The sequence below is a fragment of the Periplaneta americana genome, chromosome 9 (assembly GCF_040183065.1).
Source record: "Periplaneta americana isolate PAMFEO1 chromosome 9, P.americana_PAMFEO1_priV1, whole genome shotgun sequence".
Classification (NCBI taxonomy): Eukaryota; Metazoa; Arthropoda; class Insecta; order Blattodea; family Blattidae; genus Periplaneta; species Periplaneta americana.
The window spans coordinates 51,428,304-51,452,811 of NC_091125.1; the positions used below are offsets into that span (position 1 = coordinate 51,428,304).

At 33.4% G+C, this 24,508-nt stretch overlaps 1 protein-coding gene across 7 annotated transcripts in view; it reads left to right on the forward strand.

Moving 5' to 3' along the window:
• The window catches only part of LOC138705924 (sodium channel protein PaFPC1-like), a 94,368-nt gene that overhangs the window by 61,625 nt on the left and 8,235 nt on the right, over nt 1-24,508 (forward strand). For 4 of the 7 annotated variants that reach the window (XM_069834701.1, XM_069834698.1, XM_069834703.1 and 1 more), the window contains 6 exons: nt 957-1,079; nt 3,271-3,393; nt 5,762-5,944; nt 11,140-16,181; nt 18,619-18,889; nt 24,407-24,508. The exon at nt 24,407-24,508 is cut by the window's right edge and continues 194 nt beyond it. In XM_069834701.1, coding sequence (XP_069690802.1) covers nt 957-1,079; nt 3,271-3,393; nt 5,762-5,944; nt 11,140-11,289 — 579 coding nt within the window. In that variant the 3' untranslated portion in view covers nt 11,290-16,181; nt 18,619-18,889; nt 24,407-24,508. Of the gene's footprint in view, nt 1-956; nt 1,080-3,270; nt 3,394-5,761; nt 5,945-11,139; nt 16,182-16,952; nt 18,890-24,406 lie in introns of all 7 variants that reach the window. The other 3 variants (XM_069834700.1, XM_069834699.1, XM_069834702.1) reach the window with 3 other exon arrangements.

A 24,508-nucleotide genomic window follows, 5' to 3' on the forward strand; every position in this document is an offset into this window, starting at 1 on the left:
AGACCATAATGTGTTAATAATGAACTTCATTTTTATAACAGCTGAGACTAACAGAGGTTAGACAGAGATCTGATTTTGTCTTGTATTAAAATTATGAATGTTCTGATTAGTATTAAATGTATCTTGGTTTTTGATATAAAACATCATCAGGGAAAGAATGTACGCACAAGATAAGGTCAAGATTTCTAAATTTTGGAAAATCTTTGTACATGGTGTCTTTTATGCACACCTGTTATTCTCCTTATAGCTTTCTTTTCTAAAACAAAAATATATTTAACTTGAGATGAGTTGCCCCAGAATTCATTCATTCATTCATTCATTCATAGTTTTCTGCCTAATGGCAGGTCTTTCACTGCAATCTCAGCATTTTCTAATCTTTCCTTCCATGTATATTAATCTTATCTGTCATCTGATATCTTCTGTCTGTCCATTTTACACACTCCATTCTTCTCCATATTCACATTTAAAATCCTTCTAGTCGTTTCCCTTCACTTCATCGTAATGTCCATGTTTCTGTCCACACTCCACACGAAGAACTTCACTAATCTCTTCCTTTTGTCCCAGAATATTAATCCATATTTCATTATAGAATGAAAGTATGCAAAGTATGCCATTTGAAGTGTGTTTATATCGCAATAAAAGATAAGGATCTTGATGAATAACAGAGCTCAATTTAGGAGTAGTGCTTAACCAATTCCAAACCAAGAAATTTTGCGCTTTATACCGTATATCTCTGAGAACAGTTCCATTTAATCTAATATTGTAGAAAAACTGAGTACTATTATGTGTACTAAATTTGATTACAGTTTTAGATAGGTACCGATTTCATTTAACAAATCATAATGAAGATTGTATAATTATTTCCTTCATTTGCCAATAAAGATAATGGTAGAATAGTTTGTTCGTATTTAGTGCCTTTCTCCATTTTTTACGTCAAAAGTTTATATTTATTTTAGGTCTCTTCCATAAACTTCGTAGCATTTATGATTGCCGCACAGAGATTTCAAGCCTTAAGAGCAATACAGGCTTTAAGGATTCTCAGAGTTTTAGAGACTGTGAGCAGAATGAAGAAATTAAAGGTATGTGTCACAAAAAATGTATTAAAAATAAAAATTTGTTTTCTGTAAAGATGTTAATAGTTCATGTTCTGTGTTTGTCAACATTTTATTCTACTTAATTCATTAAGTTTTTCCAGCATTACAGTACCTATTTTACAACAGTGGTCACTGAAGCAGCCGGGTTTAGTGAGCAATGTTTGATCATCAGTGCTTAGCAACACTGTGGGCTTTCTACTCAAGACTAAGTTTTGAATCGGCATTACTCATATTAACTTGTAAAATTCAAAATACTCAGATGTTTCTCATTATGTACGGTACCTAATTATTAATTTTTGGATACATTCTTTTATCTAACTATATCTTGAAAACAAGAGTGAAACAGTGACTGTCGTCCTCATCATTATCCTTATTTTAGTACTGTCATTGTTGCTATGCCATCACTACCAATATTATTTTCTTCTTCTCATCCTACTCGTCTTCCTTTTCCTGTCTTTTCGTCGTCTGCTTCAGTACCAGTACCACCAGCACTATTGCCATAACCACATCAGCAACATCCTTATTATTATGTTCACTATCACTGACGTCATCATCATTATTATCAGTTTATCACAATCATCGCTTAATGCCTACCATCATCATTGTCACTGTATATACAGTCACGAAGCTCAATACGCAGTAAATATGCATCCATAGATAGTTGCTAACCACTAGGATCGCTACTATCGCCTCATTAGAGACAATGCGAAATAGTACCTGCACAGTCTATTGTTCTTAGTACCCTCATAAACTCAAGCTTCGTGACTGTATATACTAAACTGTGATAATAATTTACTTGATACACTAAAGCATGCAGTGTAAAAACAAGTTGTTACTACGTATGGACTGTTGCTATCATAGATTATTTAATTAGGAACTGTGCTCTATTTCCATGGAATAATGGGAAGTATCAGTATTTCCTGTAACTTTCATGTTATTTCATTTTTTGTGTTCCATAGATCTTAAAACAGCATTGGAGCTTTAAGAAATAGAAAAAGTCGAGAGTTACCGGTACACAATTTCTTGGCGAGATTAAGTAACCAATAATTATCGAAATTTATTAGAATTTTAATCATTATATGATATTTTATGCCTGAAATAACAAGGTCTGTGCCTGATGATAATAATTTCACATAAAATTTCTACTAAAAGTTGAGTAGCAAAACATGAGGAAGATAGCAAAAATGAAGAAGAAGGAAACAAGAACGAAAATGATTATAAATTCTATTGATATTCGAAAAATTGTAATCTTTATTTTATGCTTAACTGTATTTTAATATTGTGTTAAACTAACATGTATAAAAATTCATCTTCATCTTTATCTATACAAGAAAACCAAGCTTATATATAAGGACAAAGTTATGCTGTTGACAGTAAATACAGTATATACAGCATTAGTATAGTTTTGAATATACATCTTGATTATACACTTTTATCACAAAAGATTTGGTAAATTTGTTATATAAAAACAACTTTCCTGTGGTAATTGAAACTATGATGGTAATTTACCTTAGTTAATGATCAGTTTTGGCTTGGTGTCGGCCATTCTCAGATTACTTGTGAGGTCCTTGCTTATTTCCGGTTTCTTCTTTCGGGCCTTGATGGTGGATGCGTGTATTATCAGAAATGTTGTGTCAAATAATGTGTGTATTCTGAAATTTAATTGTGTATTGAGAATATGTTGTGGATATGTTTTTATGTGTCTGTAAATTATATTTCGTATTCTAGTGTGTCTAAATTCTGGCTTTTCGGTTCAAATGTAGGATATTCATGTCTTTCTGTTTCTGTAGTTGTGGTTGGTGTATCAACGTAGAAACAGACATGGAAATCCAAGATTTTTAACCAAAGAACTAGAAATTAGACGCATTAAAACAATACGAAATATACAGACATATAAAACACATCCACAACATATCCTCAACATGATTAAATTTCAGAAAACACACACACTATCTAACACAACACTACCCATCATAAACACACCCACCACCAAGGCACCGAAAGAAGAAATCAGAAGCAAGCAAGGGCCTCACGAGAAATCTGAAGATGACTTAAATCAAGCCGAAACTAGTAATTAACTAAGGTAAATTACCATCATAGCTTCAATTAACTCAGGAAAGTTATTTATATAACAAATTTACCTAATTTTTTTATATAGTTTGTTTGACTCTTGCAGAATGTGACATCAAATCCGTTGGTGTTCATATCTCCTATACTTCTGTATCTTATACCATGTTTCATCATTTGGCATTCATTTGCCATTATGGGAGTGCTGCTGTTTGCTGGAAAACATCACCAGGCAAGTTTTTAAAGAAATCGTACAAAGAATGGGAAAATATTTAAATAAATTCGCTTCCAGTAAGGACGTGCAAAATTTGTCTTCTTAATTCTAATACACAGTAATATGACCCTAAGTTTTCAGATGTTATATATGAAAAAATAAAAATATTTTAATATAATGCGACTTGCAATGAAGATTGTACAGAATGATAAAACTTCATCTTCTGAACTGAAACTGGATTCTTTTTCGGCTGGTAATTCTCTCACAAAATGCCATCCTACTGCTAACCGTATTCCATGCTGTAATATTTTATTATTCACTGGGTCACCAACTGCGACAACTTAGTTTTGTCAATTTGCCTGTTGGGGACATAGCATTGTCCCCTTTAAGCAGCTAGTCATTACTCATTATACTCTCTGGTATACTCTTCTTAAAGAGCAGTTACCGGTATATTTTAAGCACAGAAGAAGGACTGGATGACTGAGAAGTTGGTGCTGACTAACTTAAGGTTGCTGTTAATAAACCCTGTAAGGACAGCCTGCGCTGAAAGTGTAATCAGCTGATAGAGTCCTCTTATTCTGTATAGTAGAATTTTATTCTTCTACGACTGGAAAGGGCTACCCTGCGATTATAATGCTAGTACGATTTTCAAATGCTCTATTTATGAAAAAAAAAGTGGTATTATATTCGGGCCAATATAGTAATGTACTGGTATTTAAGTATATCATCATCAGTGTGTACCAGTACACTGTACGCAGGCAGACTATTTCATTCTACTTTGTTTCTACTATCATATTTGTTTTTATATTTTCTTATTCTTTAACACGATTATCATCTCAAGAGTTTGAGGTAGAAAAAATGTAATGTGTAAATAACTCCTTGACTAAAGTGAAATGTTTATTTGTTTAACAAATACCTTCATTCTTAAGTTCTGTCTTTATACTTCTCGTTGTACTTAAAAGAAACTGACTTCTATAAATCACTCTTAGGATTAGTTGACTGGATTCTTGTCCAAATTTTGTGCACGTATGAAAACATACATTATGTAGAACAGTTTTATAATAAGGTAATACGTTATACAGCCCCAAGTCCCCCCCTCCCAAAAAAAAATGGCCTGACTCTTGAAGATCCTTAAAGAGCATGATACACACCACAATGATTTAACAACAGTTTTTACTCCAATGTTATTTGAATAGGAAGGTATTTCACAACTAATGCAAAAAACACGAAAGTAATCAGAAAATAAGATGAAATTAATGCTTAAAAGTCATTATGTAAAAAACACGATACAGTAGGACAACCCCAATTATGAAAACTCATTGCAAGCATTCTGATAGCTCTGTGCTAGCATATTTGCTCGCAGACTACGGTACAAAGTTCTGTTGAGGAAAGAGTTTTTTTAATTAATCATGCAGGTTAATTTCGTTTACTATTCATTCTATTTCACTGCACAATTATAAATATTTATCTACTATAGCCCTGGACATAAAAGAGGAGTGAAAAGGAACGGAGAAATCCCTGCCCATGTCCTTTTCGCATATAGCACCTTAGAAACAAGCACAGTAAGGCACTGTGTATCAGTGGTAGATTTTAGGCGACCAGCGAGAGCCGAAAGTTCGTAAAAACTATGATGCCTGCCTTATACAATCCATCACTGAATAATGTTTACCTTCCTGTCTACTCGAAACATAACTATCTCAGTCGGGAAAGATGAAGTGGTGAGTTATGGGGTAATCTGCAATGACTCGATTGAGGTATTAACACCCAGGCCTGATCTACTATTAAGAATAGATCAATTTTCATTACATCTTTTCAAATGCCTTTTTGGTTACAACAATCGACGTAAAATGAATTCAGTAACTGCCAAAGCGATTTCATGTGTACCACTGCTTTGGAGCACTGAGAATGCGCAATGCTTTGAATCTGGAACTTCGAAAATTCAATCAGGCCATTTTCTTTTCTGGAATTATGCATACCAAGATCCTTATTTCTTCCAAAATAAATGTTACGCTTATGAAATTCAATTTAAAAAATGGAATTGAATTTGGAAAATTAATGTTATTCGTCATATGTGAGATTTTTAACCACAGTATATTACTTTGTGATATCTAGCAGTCATTCCAAATCATGTAAGGTGCATAATCAGAATAAATAAAATGAAACAGTTTGTATTTATTTATATATCTTTATTTATTTATTTACTTATTTATTTACTTACATATATATATATATATATGTATTTATTTATTTATTTGTTTATTTATTTATTTATTTATTCATTTATTCATTCATTCATTCATTCATTCATTCATTCATTCTTGCATGTTACCTAGAAGAGATTGCAGAACCCATAAAATTATTTTCATATTAAATTTTCTTCTTACAGTGTGTAACAACCAATAGTACAATTTTGAACCATGACTACAAGGACTGCATTGCTGGAAAATACACGTGGAAAAAGTCTGCAATGAACTTCGACAGCATAGGCAATGCATACCTCGTTCTCTTTCAAATGGATATGTTTAGTACATGGAGTTGGTTCTTAGAAGACGCTGATGCTTCCAGAAACGTAAATAAATAATTAATATATTTAAAGTTTCTAATGAATTACCGTCAGCTGATTAATGCATTGGGTTTCCACGCCAGGTATACAAGTTCAAATACTGGTGAATCTGCGTGGAATTTGTGACAAAAAAAAATAGACTTGAAACAAATTTTCTCGTTTAACTACATTTTACATTCACCATCATAAACATAATGAAACAGACAGAACAAATGGACTTAAGTACGTTTTTTCACATTAATTTTATAATGAATCTAGTTAAAATAAATTACGTTTCGTATTTGGTTAACTGCGTATGTCGTGTGTAATCTCTTTCATTTAGCATTAATTTTTTCCTTAAATTTATTTATGATGGCCATTACATAAACTGAATAACTGAATTCTTGTATTCAAAGCTGTTAGAAAAGCAGAAAATAAAATTACAATACTAAACAGTGTGTTAGAAAACTCCCTCCGCAGTGAGTAGAACACTTAGAAATCTGCTAATTATGAAAAGCGAATGGTAACACTGGCAGCTGACAGTTGTCCGAGCACTCAGACTGAGGCTGATTCATCTTCACTGAGTGTTATGCCAAGGCCAGCCAACCTTCACTAAGGATTACCAACATTCCAAGCACCACTGGTAATTTGATTTCTACACTGCAGAGAGAGGTTTCTAATCCACTGTACTGGTATATACGTAGTATATACAGCGAAATATATACAGAATCTTTATTTTTATGGTATTATTATGACAAAATGACGGTAAAGTGTACAAATTATAACACTGCTCTCTTTCATCTACAGTCATTAACAATAAGGTCATATTAAAAAAACTCTCCACATCAGCTGGTGGACAGTGAGCCTAAATAAATATTGACACATCTTTGCAAAGCCATGGTGCATTAATATTTTCCACATCTTCTGTAAAATTATGTCCCCAAAAGCAAAAGTACCCTGTACTAATCGTATTCATATCTTCTGTTGGTGTAACCCCAGATGTAATTTTCTCTTCAACTTCGTTCTTCGAGAGCTTTTGGTACGTAAGTCAAGTTACACATATTCTAAAAATTAAATTAATTACGGTATATCCAAAATAATGCATTAAGTATAATGAATTTTAAATGGGAGAAAGCAGAATAAGCCTCTTGAAGGAGTGTCAATGTATTATTACCTATTGTATAGAAACCAATAAATAAAAAGGTATTTTAGCAACATGGACTGATTATGTCGTTGTTTTTTTTTCAGAAGCCCTCGACAAGTGTAAAGCCATTGTTACATAATCCATTGCGAATTCTCGATCTCATTTGCCAAAATACAATGTTGCTATCACTAATTTCACTAACACTAGATAACCTCCCAGTTGATACAGTATCGTCAGGTAATGGATTAATAATAAAACCAAGTTACTAAATAACATTTTGTAACAAATGTGTCATTTTTCACTAAATTCTCCAAGTGACGTTAACAAGGTCACCAATGCGTCCAGAAACTTAGGCCTATATCAGCAATAAACTCACAGTTATGAAAAAGTGCTGCGTGGAATTTTAAAAGTTACAAAGTCTAATTGAGGGGGTCCTGGTAAGAAAGTGCCAAGCCACATTTTTGGCCAAATTGAACTAATCATTCCATCTCATGGGAAATAATACATTTAAAACTATGGTGTCAAGAGTTTCTGCAGAAAACCTAACAGATGGCTCTGTTATCCGTTGTATGTTCTTGCCTAATACTTCATGCATCTTCTATAACGGCAAGACAATGTCAAGCAACAAAGGTAGTTTAGAGAGAATGGTGCACAGGAGGAAGCTGAAGTTTTCTAATGAATCAAATGATGAAGGCAGTGATTTCAGCTCTATTCTGAATATTTGCCACTTTATGAAGAAGAATTAACATCAAAAACTGAAATATAGTTAAGTGTTGCTTGGCATTATATTTCCCTCAAAATGTTAAATGTAGATGTGTTGCTTGGACAAAGTACGCATTTCATTTCATAAAATATGTTTCTAATTGCTTTTTCATTAGTTATTTAAAGTAATGATACTGTCCGTTAATGTCTAACGTTTTGTTCCTTTTATTACCTTATGTGAGTCAAGATATTCTTAAAATTAAAATTGTTGCTTGGCATTTTCTTGCCCTAAATTTTTGCAATATGTTGCTTGGCATTCTCTTGTCCTAAATATTTAATATTTATATGAGTGCATTACCATATTATTGAATTGCCATCATGTAGATTTCTGAGTAGTATAAACATATGAACTAATTTGACTTTTATAATACGGTATTTTATTTCTGGAAGAAAAAATTCATTATTAAAATATTGTTTCAACTATATCAGTAATACATTTCCTTCAAGATGACAATAGACCTATTTTGCCACGAGAAGAAGAAAGAGTCAGCTCACGGCAGATCTTCCTTCATTCAATAGTCCTGAAAAATAACCTAAATTGAGGAAGAGGGTGCAAAATATGAAGGAAATTAATCGAATTAAATAACGAAGAAATGAAGGTCGCGAATATTTATATTTCAACAGCAGGTAAACCTGTCGCTTCAGCAACAGTAGGAGAAATGTGCAAGTGTACTTTAAGGTGCTTGGATTTAGATGTAGATACAATTAAAAAAAGTGTTCAATGGATTCTGGGATTTAGGAGATTTTGATAAGCAAAATCCTTATCTCTTCGGCAGTATTGAGGCTGGTCATGTAAAGCGAAAGTACAAGAAGAATTCCCCAGAAAATTGCCACAAACAATATACTTTCATTTTCAGAGTTAAAATTATTGGAAGGTCAGTGAGAGTTTAGAAAAAAATCATTTATGAGCATTGACGGTCTTCAAAATCATAGAGTACGAATGAACAACAGTAGAATGAATATGGAGTTTGAAGAGGTTTCTTGGAAGAAAGGGAGCGCAAGTACCATGACTGTAGACAGAAAAATGTGGGACCTCTGAAAATAAAGAAAATCAAACTTACAGATGTAATGAAGCTAATGGAATATGTCCCCCCAATCCACCATGGCTTTTACCTCAACTCGATAACTGATGATGATGGTGATGATGAGGAATATGATGTGAAAGATGTATAGGGTATTTAAAAAATCAGCGTAAACATTAAACCGCTATAAATATTATAATATTTGAGATAGGGAAAAAACAAAAACATCACAGTACTGGGCAAACGGCGTTTACAAAACATTGGGAAGAAGTCCGTCGTTCTCTTGTTCAACGTACAGCATTCTGTCTGCGACAACATACACAGCATTTTGCAGATAATGTCTTGGAATATTGGAAATTTCTTGCGAGATGGCATCTTTCAGTTGAAGTAGGGTTGTTGGATGTGTCGGGAAAACTCGTCCTTTAAGGTAACCTCACAACCAAAAGTCGGTCGGATTGAAATCTGGAGAACGCGGAGGCCACATTTTTGGGGAGTGCCTACTGATGACTTTGATCGGAAAAAGAACCTCAGTTACGCGTGTTAACTTCGCCATTAATTTTAGTAGGTTATTTTACGACGCTTTATCAACATCTTAAGTTATTTAGCGTCTGAATGAAATGAAGGTGATAATGCCAGTGAAATGAGTCCTGGGTCCAGCACTGACAGTTACCCAGCATTTGCTCATATTAGGTTGAAGGAAAACCCCGGAAAAACCTCAACCAGGTAACTTGCCCCTACTGGGAATCGAACCTGGACCACCAAGTTTCTTGGCCAGACGCGCTAACCATTACTTCAGAGGTGTGGGCAATAATGGAATAATACAGACTTACAGTAAACGGGGAGCGCTACTACAGCATGTTACAGAACTTCGTCACCCTTAGACTAAGGAATCACGATATGGAAAATAATCTTTATGCAAGATGGCGCTCCACCCCACATCTTTATCCCTGCAAAACAGTTAATTACGCAGATGTTTGGCGATGGTGTCATCAGTAGGCACTTTCCAACAATGTGGCCTCCGCGTTCTCCAGATTTCAATTCGGCCGACTTTTGGTTGTGGGGTTACCTTAAAGAACGAGTTTTTCTGACACATCCAACAACCCTACTTCAACTGAAAGATGCCATCTCGGAAGAAATTGCCAATATTTCAAGACATTATCTGCAAAATGCGTGCATGGTGTAGCAGACAGAATACTTTACGTTGAACAAGAGAACGACGGACATCTTCCCAATGTTTATTAAACCCCGTTGTTTGGCCAACACTGTGATGTTTTTGTTTTTTCCCTATCTCAAATTTTAAGCCTATAATATTTATAGAGGTTTAATATTTGAACTGACTTTTGAAATACCCTATATTTTAGGTTACTGTTTGTCTTTTGCGAAGTAACGAAATTAATATAAAGTTTCTTTGTCTTAAAAATGATAAATATTAATTGAAAATATAACATTTATAATGTCAATAAAACTTCACACTATAATATAATTAGTAATTCTTTTGAACAAGACAGTGTCAAGCCACAGAATAAATATAAATTTGTAATATAAAATAGCCAAAAACATGTATAATATATTTCATATTTTCATTAAAAATGTATCAGGGAAACTAATTTTATATATATATATGTTATATATATATATATATATATAGAATCAATATTTAACTTTTTCTGTGATTTGAGGATTTGATCAAACATCCAACTTGCATTATCTCAAAAGTGTAAAAATGTGACTTGGCACTTTCTTACCGGGACCCCCTCAATTCTATTATCAAATTTTCCACTTACAGTTTCATGAAAATGTGTAATATTCCTTACAAAACACCTAATTTTTTAAGTTTTTATAATTAAACTTTTGGTCTTACTTACTTGCTTCACTTGTGTATTAGTGGGAATTGTGTGTTTGGCAGGACTCCTTCCTTTAATTTTTTTTTTCTGAATGTATCTTCATCCCAATTTTTCTCTTCATTTTTCACGAGACTGATCATAAAGTCATGGAACGTCACTATGGCATAAAGGCTCCTATATTGCATTTCGTTATGTTTCAGCTGAAAAACAGTTCTGAATTCTGATGTGAGCACAATTACTGACGTGGATTAAACCTGTTACCAGAATTTAGCAATCATGTAAAATTTATAATGTCCATACTTTTATATATTTAATTGGACTTATCTATGTGTAGTAAATGTATTAAAACTATAAAATATTGAAAGAATGAACAATTGCTTTAAAGTGACATGTATTGTTTTAGACTTCAGTGTATGTGTTCAGTTAAAAATGTATCTTTTCTTTGTACAGATATGCGACCAACGTACCACTGGAATCTGTATTTATACATGTCTCTACATCGTGATGTTCTACATTTTCTCGCTTTCTACCCTGAGCATTATTGCTGCTATTGTCGTGTTTAAGTATAATGAAAGAATTACGATAAGTATCTTTTATTGAATAGTCATTTCCTAGGGATCGGCAACCTTTTCATACCTGTGGGCCACATAGTCGAAAGATATTTAAATTTACAGTTTTGTTTTATTCTTATTTAAGAAAAAACGAACACAACATACTGTATATAAAAACATAGGCTTTTACAGCTATTGTTGGTAAGCAAAAGATATCAATTACACTTACAAGTTACAGTTACAGTTAAAAAAATAAGAACAGTTCAATTTGGATATTGTGATGGTTGAGACGCCAGCTTAACAATATTAACTTTGGTGTTAGTTACATTCTTGAAAGTTTATGTAAATGCTCGTCTTTAAGTCTAGATCGCATCGCACACTTAATCCTTTTCATATGGGAAAACATTTTCTTGCATATGTAAGTGCTGCCGAAAGACAGTAAACATGCCAGCCACAAACTTTTTTAGTTCGGGAAAGGATTGGAAGACTGGCGTTAAATACAATAGTATGTACTGTTATTCTTTAATGAGTCTTTCAATGCATCATTTGCTTGTAGTTCAGTTACCCCCATTTGTAAATTTTCTAGAACTTAGAGAACACCCACTTCAAAGTGGAGCAAATTAAGATCAAATGCAGAGGACAGAAATTGATGCAGGTGGGAACATACAAGTATCTTAGAACAGTTATCTGCCATACAAGCAAGATACAAGGAGAGAGATGCAAGCGGGCACGAGAGACAACTGACACCTACTCTCCGTAAACAGATGCATATTTGAAAAAGGAGAAGTAGATAGAAAAACCAAGACCTAAATGTACCAGACAATAATGGAACCGATATTGTTATATGGAAGTGAGAGCTGGACTGCAACAAGGAATGATATAAGTAAGATTAACTCAGTGCAGATGAAGTGTCTAAGAAGAATAGTGAGCAAAACAAGAAAGGATAGGATTAGAAATGGAAGAATAAGAGAGGAGTTACAAGAGGTTCCCATAAGTAAGAGAATAGAGGATAGACAACTTGTATGGTTTGGACACGTAACAAGGATAGAGGAAGACCAGAAACCATGTCAATTTATGGAGGTGAAACCACAAGGGCACAGACCTAATGGTAGATCAAGGACCACGTGGGAGGTGTTGGTAAAGTAGGTAGCAGTGAGTAGAGGAAAATCACTGACCCAACTTTGCAGTTTGGCCATCGAAAGGGATAAATATAAGAGATAAATCCAAGGCAATTCCTCTAACTTTGCAGTAGTGGCAAACATAGGGAAGAGGAAGAAGTTTCTTCACCAATGACCTTTACACATGTTTTCACAAACTCTGCATCAGTGTACGACCTACCACCCTTAGCTATTATCTCGGCAACACGGTAACTGGCTTGCACAGCAGCAACGTTTTCATTTCCTTTCTTTTTAAAAATAGTTTTTTGTGACGTCAGATTCATTTTTAATGATAAAATTTTAATCTGACGAACTTCGCCTATAAAAGACGAATACTTTTTCATATGCAGACTTTCGTAATGTCTCCTCAGATTGTATTCTTTAACAACAGACACACTTTCTCCGCAAATTAAACACATTGGTTTTTTCCTATTTTATACAAAAAGTATTTTGATGTCCATTCTTCATTAAACACCCTGCCACTGGTCTTCTGTTTTCCTTTTCTTAGAAGGTTTTGACAGAGACATTGTTATTAAGGAAATTGAAAGACCCACTTGAAACCAGTGTGAAAAAAGCACCAACTTTCCACAACCTGAAACGAATAATTAACTTTCAAATGCAACAATCTGTGCTGTTATCATCATTCCGCATTGCAACGTTTCTAATAATAATTTTAAAAATAATTGAAATTCATCTAATGTTTGTGATAACCACAAAGCACCTTATCGAAAGACACAGCCATGGTATGAGCCACTCAAAGAACAACAGACATGTTGCTGCACCTCTAATCTTGTTGAAGGTTACGAAATGAGAAAGACAACGCCACCTAGTGGCAAAGGGGACTGGAGGCTTCTGGCTCGGCAGCAGAGGCTGTTGCGTGCATCCAGTCAACACTGAAACATGTTAACCACGTTAGAATTACTGGTTCGTGTATTGAACTGTTCTTTTTTAATGTGTTTTGTTCTACATAAAAAAAAACAAAATTCATTGCTAGTTTTATTCAGTATATCATGACCAAAACAGTGTAGGCTTTGCGGGCCACATAAGATGGCATCATGAGCTGTGGGTTGCCGACCCCTGGACTGTAATTTGTAGCCATAGCATATCTAGTTTAGCAATTTTATTTATTTTCTCTTTTTCTTAAATTGTAATGTTGATAGTAAAGAACATTGCAGTGTTACAATAAATATGTTTTTTGTATTCTCAGAAAAAATGTTTTTTTACAGTGTTTTGTTCTCTGTCTCTGTCTGACTGTGTATACATATTCTGTTCATTCACTCTTCATTTTTGTTAGAAAGCTAGCAGACTCCTTGAATATAATCTAGAAACATGTGTCAGCCTATAATTTGCATTTCATAAAATTTTGTTTGGATATGTTATCATATGGAAGACTTAGCAAATTAAAATATTTTTTGCCTAATAAATATATATAGTTACAACAAATTAGAAGAGTTCTTAACTTTCTCATTAGTCAGACATTTCTCAAAACTTTTCACTCTCAAGCCTACTTTTGACATTCGACAAATCCTCTTATTTGGCATTAATGTAAACAAAATTTTATATTAAAAATGGAAATTAAACATTGTTACAAATTTTAAGATTGGGTGTGAGAAGGATTGCATAAGAAATTTAAGTTGAAACATTTTATATGTTCATTTAAAACTTTCAGTTTTACAAAAATTACTAAATATGATATGTACGTATATTACAGTATATTATGTTTTCAAAAGATTAATATAAAGATTCTTATTTCTATAAAATGCATAACTGCTTATTGAACATAATTCCTACATAAAGTTAACAAAAGTTTCTATATTCAAACTGTCTCTGACTTAAAAGTGTTCCCTTCACTTACATGTTATGTGCCCTATGGTTTGGACTGCACTTCACTAATACTATCCATTAGTTGTTATAGTAGGTTATGTGCAGAGACCGGAAGTTTAGGCATTATGAATCATTAAAATAGGCAGGCAAAAAGGCATCATAAATAGCTAAAATAGGCAGGCAAAAAGGCATTATAAGTAGCTAAAATACGCAATAAAAGGCAATTACAAAAACCTTGCACTAGACCCACAACCTTCCACTTTCCACAAAGGGATTTCGGCAGCAGAAGTCGAATACAAATTGAGATTTTCGACTCGATGTTGCAATTACTGTTGGAAGCAAAGAAATCTTCCCAGTAGCCTTGGAAAGTGCATTTTTGTGTTTGGTTGTACTGATATGTTGCTATATGAAATATTTAGCTAGCTACAACAATGTCGCAATGAAAACTGAAAGAAAAATAACCGTAAAAATAACGTTAGACCCACACTCATTGTTGCCTTGTCAAATAAACACAACCGATAATTAAAATGCTTACTGTTATACATTTTTTCACGGCAACATTCATTGTTGCAAAGAGAATATGAACTGACTGAAAGACAATAATATACATTCGGTGAAGTCACTTTCATTGTAGCAATTATAGAAATAAATTAAAATATACCTGTAGGCAATTTTTAATAATAAATTAATAAATAATAGATAAATAATCAAATAAAGGCAAAAAAAAAGCATTTATTTTGTATATTAGGCATTTATATTTAAAAAGGCAGAAAAGGGCAACATAAAACTGTGACATTTCAATTACAAAGATATAATTCGTACAGATTTATTTTCAAAATGAAGATAGATTTAACACATTTAAAAAGGCATTCTGCCAAAGTTCCGGTCTCTGGTTATGTGAGTAGCTACGTGAACTTTTTTTTTTTAAATGTGATAACGTCTTATAATTAAATTATAATTATATCAAATTTTGATCTGCTGCTGGTAGAGGTTTAGGCTAGAAAAATTGGCGTAAAAAAATTCGGTAGTAGTTTGAAGTATTCATACAAAGGGAAGTTCCTGATGCATTTCGTTCATTTAGGTATAAACGTGTGGGTCATATTCTCCACTATGCGACTAGGTGTGCCAGGTGAGAGAGGTGTCATGCACGAGATGGGAAGGGTGCGCAGATAGCTGGAGTACAGTTTCGGATGCACAGTCGGCTTCGAGAAGATGTGATTACACGCATTGTCCGATTTAAATGCATTAAATTGCATTCGTTTGCTAAATAAACCTATTTTCTCGTAAATATAGTTATATTTAATCAGAAGTTTCGGTATGGGTGTTGTCAGCATGTAAACAAATTTTGATGGAAAATTAGTGTAACATCACATTACAGTGACTCAAATCGAAATTGAGGAAATGTGCTCAAACTAATAGAGCAGATCAAGAAACCCATAAAAAGTCCGCTATGATTGGGCTGAATGGACTAGAAAGTGCAGGGATCACCAGAAAGCCAAGCACACAGAAACCACTCAGCCAGCTACAAGTGCTGTCATTGTCTTCAAAATTAATAACCATATAATAAACGTGTATTTTGAGATGCTGTTTTTTGATGTTATCACGCCAAAAAGCCCAGGCCATGTCATCAACACAGCCTACACTTTTTTTTCTTTTTTTTTAATTTTTAGCATTTATTAATTTCTTATTTTTGTTGAATGGCATTTAATTAGATTACAAACTATAGTTGGACACACATTAGCATATATTATTTTCATACAGAATCCAGTGTATAAATTGAATGTGGAGTTCTTGAATTCAGATGTGTTTGTTGACAACTTATATGAATCTTTTATAAATTTACTCAGGTGAAGGCTTGGAATTGTGTTTTACCCCGTTGGACTATGAATATACCAAGTTTGCTAATGCTTGTGACAGAATGTATTCAAAACTGCTTCCAAACTTCATTATGAGACCAAAGGTGACAGTTTTCTATTTTTATTTCGAGCTACGTAGACTATACCCAATGACATGGGTACCGGTATGCATATTAAAAATGCAGCAACAGTTGAGTGAAAACAGAAAGAATCTTCTATAAAGTATATATAATCAACCAGAGATCTGGTGAGAAAAATTTGGTAGATATCAATAATTTAATATTATAGGAATACCAGCAGTTGCAACTGTGGAAACAAAGACACTGTTGCTGGATTTGTCTATTTGTCAAGAGGTAATTAAGTTAATGTAGTTTTAAAGTTACGCATTAAGTATCTTTGTTCACTGCAAACAATTAACGCATTAATTTTAACAATACTATTAACAAAAATCTTATTTACTTACGTCTTTTAAAGAATCCGGAAGTTCATTACAGCACTCACATAAGCCCACCATAGGTCCCTATCTTAAGCAAGATTAATCCAGTCTCTACATTCATATCCCACCGCCCTCAAATCCATTTTAATATTTAGGACTTTACTAATGGCATACTCTAGAGCAAAGTTAAAAGTAAAGCTGATAGTGCATCTCCTTTGTTTAGCCTAACAGGTAAATAATTCCATTATCTATAGTAGTGTGGCCCAACTGGTAGCCTGTGTTCGGTAATAAACTGCTCCCCAAACTACTTTAAACTTTTTGCATTTGTTTGTAATACATAAGTACTACTGTTTCAACACTGTTCTTCCTGTCATATAGGATAGTGGCAAGACCTTCTATATTTTTATTATGAGCTTATGAGTCACATTGTTTCTTTCAGGAAAAAGGTAATTATCTTTACAGAAGATATCATATTTCTGAAAATGACACATAATATTTTAAATGCTACTGTACGATGAAACTAGACTGTGAAGGTGATGATATTTCTTTATTTACCAAATATGTGGCAGAGATTAAGAAGGAATTTATTTCAAGGTTTTCTTATTTTGATGAACTACAACCTAGATTTCTTCTGTTCAACAACCCTATGGAAGCTTCTTCAACTGATGAGGATCCAGATCTGTAGACAGAGCTTTGTGACCTATAGAGTGATAATTTTCTTATATCAATGAGAAATTATTGTAAACCCTTTGAGTTTTAGTGGCTAGTTAATAAGGAACATTATAAACTTGCGAAATGTTGCTTTGAAATTGCAATCCACGTATGGTAGTACATATGTGAATTTGCATTTTCTACCATGAAACTGCTGAAAATTGACTTTTGAAATCGTCACTGTGGCTTGCCACTACACAAATGGAAATAGATATTGAATCTATAGTAAACCAACACACAGCTCAGATTTCTCATTAAGTGTCTCTGATTGTTTTCTTGTATTCTTTGAGTTTGTAAAATATACAACAAAATAGTTTGATGTATGATATCATATTTCTTTCATTTTATAATAATTACAACAGTTTAAAATTATTATATCATTTCGGCCCGTGAATTAATTTTGAAAGTGTTATCTGTCCCTTAACAAGAAATAGTTGAACCACACTGATCTATAGAATTAGTAGGTTTGTTACTTCTTCAAACAGTAGTGTAATTATACTCGTATGCATAATTCTCTTTTGAAGCCTTTGATATATTTGATTTTTATGCACATATTTTCCCAGCAAGTTGCAAATTGTTAACTTCTTAAGTATATATGAGAGAGAGGGGAAGGGGAGAGAGAGAGAGGAGGAGGGCGAGAGAGAGATATTGAAATCAGTTTGAATTTTATTAGGTATGAAATTTAAAGTTTTTTTGAAAAAGAATGTGGCTTTGTTTTTCCAGGGCTAGATCGAGACTGATCCATGCTCTTAGACTTACTTGGCCCATTATGTACCCTATATATGAAACAGGTGGTCTGGGTGGCATTCGAGGATCCGATGCTGACAGGTCCATTATGTCTCAGCCATGATAAGCTGATAGTCAGGTCTCATCCTCAGACAAGTGGCCTGATAAGTCCGGAGTCCCAATCCCCAAGTCCTTTCTATATCAGAATAGGAAACCCAAATACTTCACCCCAGCCTATTTTTAACTCTTGTAGATGTTAGATGAAATGAGGAGAATAGATGGAGAATGTTAGTGGAATGATAGAAGGAAATGGGAGTACCCTGAGAGAAACTCTTTGCAACGTCTGCTTTTCCACCATGTCTTGGCCAGGGATCGAGCTCAGGCCATCTAACACTTGAGTCACAGATGTAAAACGACTCTTTGCTCCAAACGGGAAAAATATTTTGTTCTTAAAGGTGGCAATATCTTCAAATAAAAAAAAAAAATAATTTGAGAAATTCACTCTGTTATTTTAATTGATATGTCATGTTTAACTTTGTATTGAAACAGAGATAGAATTATTGTAGCCTTCTGTATTTCTGGAGCAATCATAGTATCACAGATCTTTATTTGACGTTAGGACTAATATAACATTTCGATTTCCTAATGCTTTACTTCTCTCATTCCAGTTAAGATTGCAAGCTTGCGCATATGAGATGTGTCGAAGCAAGAAGTTTGACATATTGGTGACATTTCTGATTGGTTTTTATGTATTGGTAACTGCATTTGACCATTACCAGTTATCAAAACAATTCAGAGAAATCATCTATTACTTGATTATTATTTTCTTCGTGATCTTCAGTATGGAAGTCATAATAAAAGTTATTGCATTCAGATATTATTATTTCAAGGATCCGTGGAATGTCATCGACTTTATTGTTGTCATTCTTTCTGTTGTTGGTAAGTTTTAAATAGGTATTTAAATGAACAATTAATTCTCATATCTTTATTAGCTAGTAATGTAGCATAATTGTTTAATTTAGGGAATGTAGTTAATATTATTATGATGATGATGATAATAATAATAATAATAATAATAATAATAATAATAATAATAATAATAATAATAATACTGTACCGGTACCAATAATAAAATAATAAAGATTTAGGCCTATTTTATCTTTTGTAATGAAACTGTACCGGTATTCTTTTTTATTAGTAATAATGCTGTCGATTCAATAATAGAATTTCAGCAGCAGGAAGACTGTATTATATGTTAAATAAAAAAGAAGTCTCCAAGAAAACTAAATTAACAGTACCAGTATATGAAACCACGTATATCCCCACATTAATATATGGAGCTGAGTCATGGTCCCTGACCTCCAAACATAAGAGTCAACTACAAGCTATGGAAGTGAGATATTTAAGAAGAATAGAAGGAAAAACTAGAAGAGATAGAATACGGAACCAAACAATAAGGCTAGGTCTAGGAATTGATCCTCTCGTAGAACAAATGAAATTATCACAATTAAGGTGGTTTGGACATCTGGCTAGAATGAACAATGACAGATACCCAAAAATAGCATGGCAAGTTAGAATGGAGGGAAAAAGATCTAAAGGAAGACCGAGGCAGACCTGGGAACAAGGAATCCAAGATACCATGTGGGAGAGAGGGATCGAATGGAAAGAGGCAAGGATGGAAGGCTCTTTGTAAAACCTCTACATCAGGTGGTAGAAGAGGATCGATTAAATAAAGTAAAGTATAATGCTGTCGATGACATTAGGCCTATCAATGAATGTTCAAACTTTGGATGTCACTCAGGGTTGTCAGATGTCCTGATTTGGCGGGACATGCCCTGATTTTCATATAAAAATCCCGAGTCCCACTTCGATTCGAGGTGGGACGCATAAAGTCCCTCATTCAGAAAATTAACTTTACTTGTATACTTTTATCGTTATATAGTAACTATTTTCTTCTAGGCCTAAATAATTACAGTGCATTTAAAATTAATTTTTTTAAAAAAGATGTAGGTTTGCAAAAAAAAAAAAGAAAAGAAAGGGAATATTTTGGCAAGTATTAAGGTTTGGTGAATATAATATTTCTAAATATTTAAAAAGAGACTATTATCTGAAATGCATGGTACAGAAAATGGAAAAAAGTTTGTTGAAAATGTTAAAGTCCAGTTATAAATATGTAGCCTATATAAACTCTCTTAATGTATACTGTACGGTATGTTAAAAGATGGATTTTGAGACTATATGCTAAGTCACAAAATAGATATGAATTTAGATATGAATAAATTTTATATCATTGTAATCAATTAAGAAACATTGAAATTTAAATATTTTGTCACACGTGATGCATCTTTTAGAATTTATGCTTTACTGTTAATAATAAACAGCTGGAGAAAACTATGAGGCAGAACTGCTATTAAGCCATTAAGTTAATAATTTTGCATAAACATAGTATTGCCACAAGCTCTTCAGAAAGACACCAGAGAAACGTGATGTAACTTACAGCCAGATAAATATTGTTTTATACTTTGAAACTTGTACCTACAATTTGATTTTTAATTAAAATTGCAATTTTGAGGTTCATATTAGTCACTTACTGTATGTATGTAGAGGGATAATTTTTATTCCTTTCTTTGTTTTCTTTTTAAAAAAAATAAGTGCTGTATTATATGACGAAAAAAAGATGTCCCTCTTTGGTATATTTAAAATCTGGCAACCGTGATGTCACTTTATTAAGAAATCATGACTCGAAGAACTGCGAGTAAGAGTCATGAGGATAACAATATTTCTTGATCCTGAGTAATTTCAAATAATACTTTATTCTCTCTCTCTCTTTTTCTTTTGAGGGGGGGCTCTTTTTACATTTACGTGGTTCATCATAATACTCACAGAAGGCACGTTTTTCCTGGTGTGATACTTAACAGTAGGTGGCAGACCTTTCGCAGTAGATGGTAGCGTGGTAGATGAGAAGTGATGATAGAAGGTAATTAGTATTGAGAAGTAGTCAGCTCGTGACCCATTAATTTGTTCTATTCCAATGTTCAGCTGAAGAGACTTGGGGAAATTTAAAAAAAACCCACGTTAGGATAGCCGGCCATTCCCTTCATGTGCGAAAATGATAAACTTGGAACTACTGCTACCTATCAATTTATGTATGGTTTTCAGAAAAACATAGGGTGCTATTCATAGACATTTCGCTAGCCCGCGCTATGAGCATGCTAAATTAGCCCCGGCTATCGACTGATTACTTGTACAGGATTCATATCATATCATATCGCTAACACTGGTTTATGAATACGAAAAATGTTAGGTCGCTGATCATCCACCGGAAGCCCGCGCTGAGAGGTCTATTTCTTAGAAGATTACTTTGAATTCATAGTCTGAATATGTAGCTATAGGCCAGCCAAGTTCGATTACCGAAAGCAGGAGTCCAAACTACTGAGCTCGTTGCATGTTTCCTGTTTGTAGCAATAGCAGCGACCTCATCTCCATTCGGTAATAAGAAGTTGATGGGGCTATACCAATTCATTTCTCAAAGGTGCGAAATCATAGCGTGATTCATAGTTCTGAGTTAAGTGGTGTAGTTTTTCAACTTGAAACTTAACGAATTGCTTTGAATCAAGTAGATTCAAAAATCTAAATTTGTTCAGGTTACTATATTGTTCAGAAATATTCACTGCTAGAACGTCAATCATTTTAAGTACCGGTAATAGTTTTTTATAGCTAGATTATTGCCTTCGTCTTCTGTGAGTTTCATTTCATTAACTAAGTCCAGCTATAATTTTTAAAATGTAATTCCAAAAAGAATCAATGTGTGTACGAACATTTTCAAGAATAAATGAAGTCAGAATTCCTTAAAAGGTTCCAGGAAGTCATGACTAGAACATACCATTCTCGAGTCCCAATTGTTACCATTGTAAGTTATTGAAACGAATAAGTCTTCGGTATTAATTTTGTTATGCTTAACTGGCGCCTGTAGTCTGGTTTGATATTTCCATAATTTGGGGCAGCCAGAGGAAATTATTTCTTTATTTCTGCATATTGTTTTGTTACTATTACAGATGTTAGAGCACAATAACAGATACAAATTTTTAGTACCGTATCTCAAACTACAATGTGTAATGCGTTTCATATTTTCCACAACCGTGCTTCTTAACAAGTCCAGTGCAAGCAATAACTCATGCTGTAACTGTTGACTAAGCATGTATGTAACTGTGGGTTGCAGTACACAGCAGTTATTAGTATAATTAACCATTGTTATGACAGGATATGCATCAGTTTACTATTGACATTTATCAGTTACATGTAGATGAATGTGTTTCAGTGTCCTCTTGAATACTCAAATGTATTTCTGTATGATACATATGTTCGTACATATTTTAGGTGTGAAGTGCAAATACTATACTCTTTTTTTTTTTTTTGGAGTTCCCTGGTATCTGATTGCAAATCTTAGTATGATATACAGACTTATAAGTAGGCAGGGTGTGAATTAAGATTTCTGATCGGAGGGGATAGAATCCTAGATAGAGAATATCATACATAAAATTATTATTATTATTATTATTATTACTACTACTATTATTATTATTATTATTATTATTATTATTATTATTATTACGGCTCAATGCATGGTCGCATTGAGTCTTGTATCTTGATGATAATAATAATAATAATAATAATAATAATAATATCCATGACCAGGCTTAAGATTAGATGTGTAATTCCTAAGTTACTGATTGTTATCATCTTGCCGGTGATTATAATACAGAAATATTATTTTCTTTGCTTACTTTATACTTTATATAGTAGGTATACTCGTATTAAAACAATTATATTTTGTGAGGGGGGATAGAAGTTATCCCTGGAAGGAAGTTAATACTTATGAATTTATGAGAGGTGGGATAACTTTCCAACAGGAGGGAAAATCCCCCCATCCTCCCGTTAATTTGCATCTTGTAAGTAAGTAGAGAAAGATTGGCAATTCAAATTCCAGGAAAAGAAACATGAGAGGCAGCAATGTTTTGACAATATAAATTATACGATATACAAGCAGTGAAACACATTCTTAGAAAACTAACATACAAGCTTGCTCTGCAGGTCGGAATTTCCGAAACTTCTGCATTAAATCCTTAAAGTTGAAACCCTATAAAAATAACTGTAATATGTGATACGTGCTGCTGATCCTGTTACAAGACTAAATTTTTGTAACTGAATCCTATATCACGTCTACAATGGAGACCTTGACTCATATCACATCTTTTCAGGCAAAGCTTGATTTTACCTTCATAGAAGATTAAGTTCGCAGAATAACAGATAGACCTACTACTAGAGTTCTGAGAAACCAAGTATCCTCCACGAAGGTCCACTTCATGATTCTGAATTTGGCGCTTTGTTTGCTACAGTATTCGAGTTGAAAGAATAATAGGACTAATATTCTTCTATGCCAACACTGTAAATGGGCTTAGGTGCATAACTGAGATCCTTGAAACATTTTTTACCGAATTAACTGAGGAAGAACGTTGGTATAAGCCTACATTTTTTTGCAGGATTCTTCCATTGTGCATACAGGCATTGAAACTTTAGATGACATAAGGGACATATTCGGGGACAAAATAATTTTATTAGCAGGAACTTTTAGATTCTTGAATCTCCTGATCTCACAACTTGCGATTATTGGCTTTGAATGACAAAGGATACAGTGTACTCGTAGTAGAATAAACCTCTATACTGTATGCGAACTAATAGAAAACATTTAGCCTACAGGAAAATTCGTTCAATTACATCACAGAAGCTTGGCGTGTGGTAGATAATTTCTTAAAGAGATGTCAAAGTGCATTTTCAGCGTTTTTTTATGGCAAGTAATTAATAGAAATAGAGTATCAGTATGTAGTTTTATCACAGTCTAGTATATATAGTCACGAAGCTCAATATGTAGTAAATATGCATCCGTAGGTAGTTGCTAACCACTAGGATCGCTAATATCACCTCATTACAGATAATATGAAATAGTGCTGGCACAGTCTATTGTTCCTAGCACCCTCACAACTCAAGCTTCGTGACTGTATATATTAGACTGTGGTTTTATACTGTACTACAAAAGTGATGCCTAGTTTATTTTCCTTTTGCTATCAATGATGGCTCAGAGTGTACATTTGCTGCATCCATGGATACAGAGAATATAAAATGCATTGTATCATATATCACTATCACTATATTTTTTTCTTACCACCTCACTCTTACATCTGTAACTTTTTCGAAAATTACTGTTTTTAATTATTATATTACAGCACGATTTCGAAATTAGTAGTTATTATATTGGACAGAATTTTGGAAAGCAAAATGCTAACGTCTTCTTTTCATTGTGAAATCATTCACTCTTTTTATATTTCTGAAGAGTAATTGGTGTAAAAAATGTAATCTTCTATTTTTTCTTTGTATAACTGGATATTTTTTTGTGTGCAGGTCTTATGGTACAGGACAGATACTTACAGTCTCTAATGATGCTTAGAGCAGTGAGAGTGGCTAAGATGAGACGAGTCCTGCGTCAATACAAGATAGCAAATG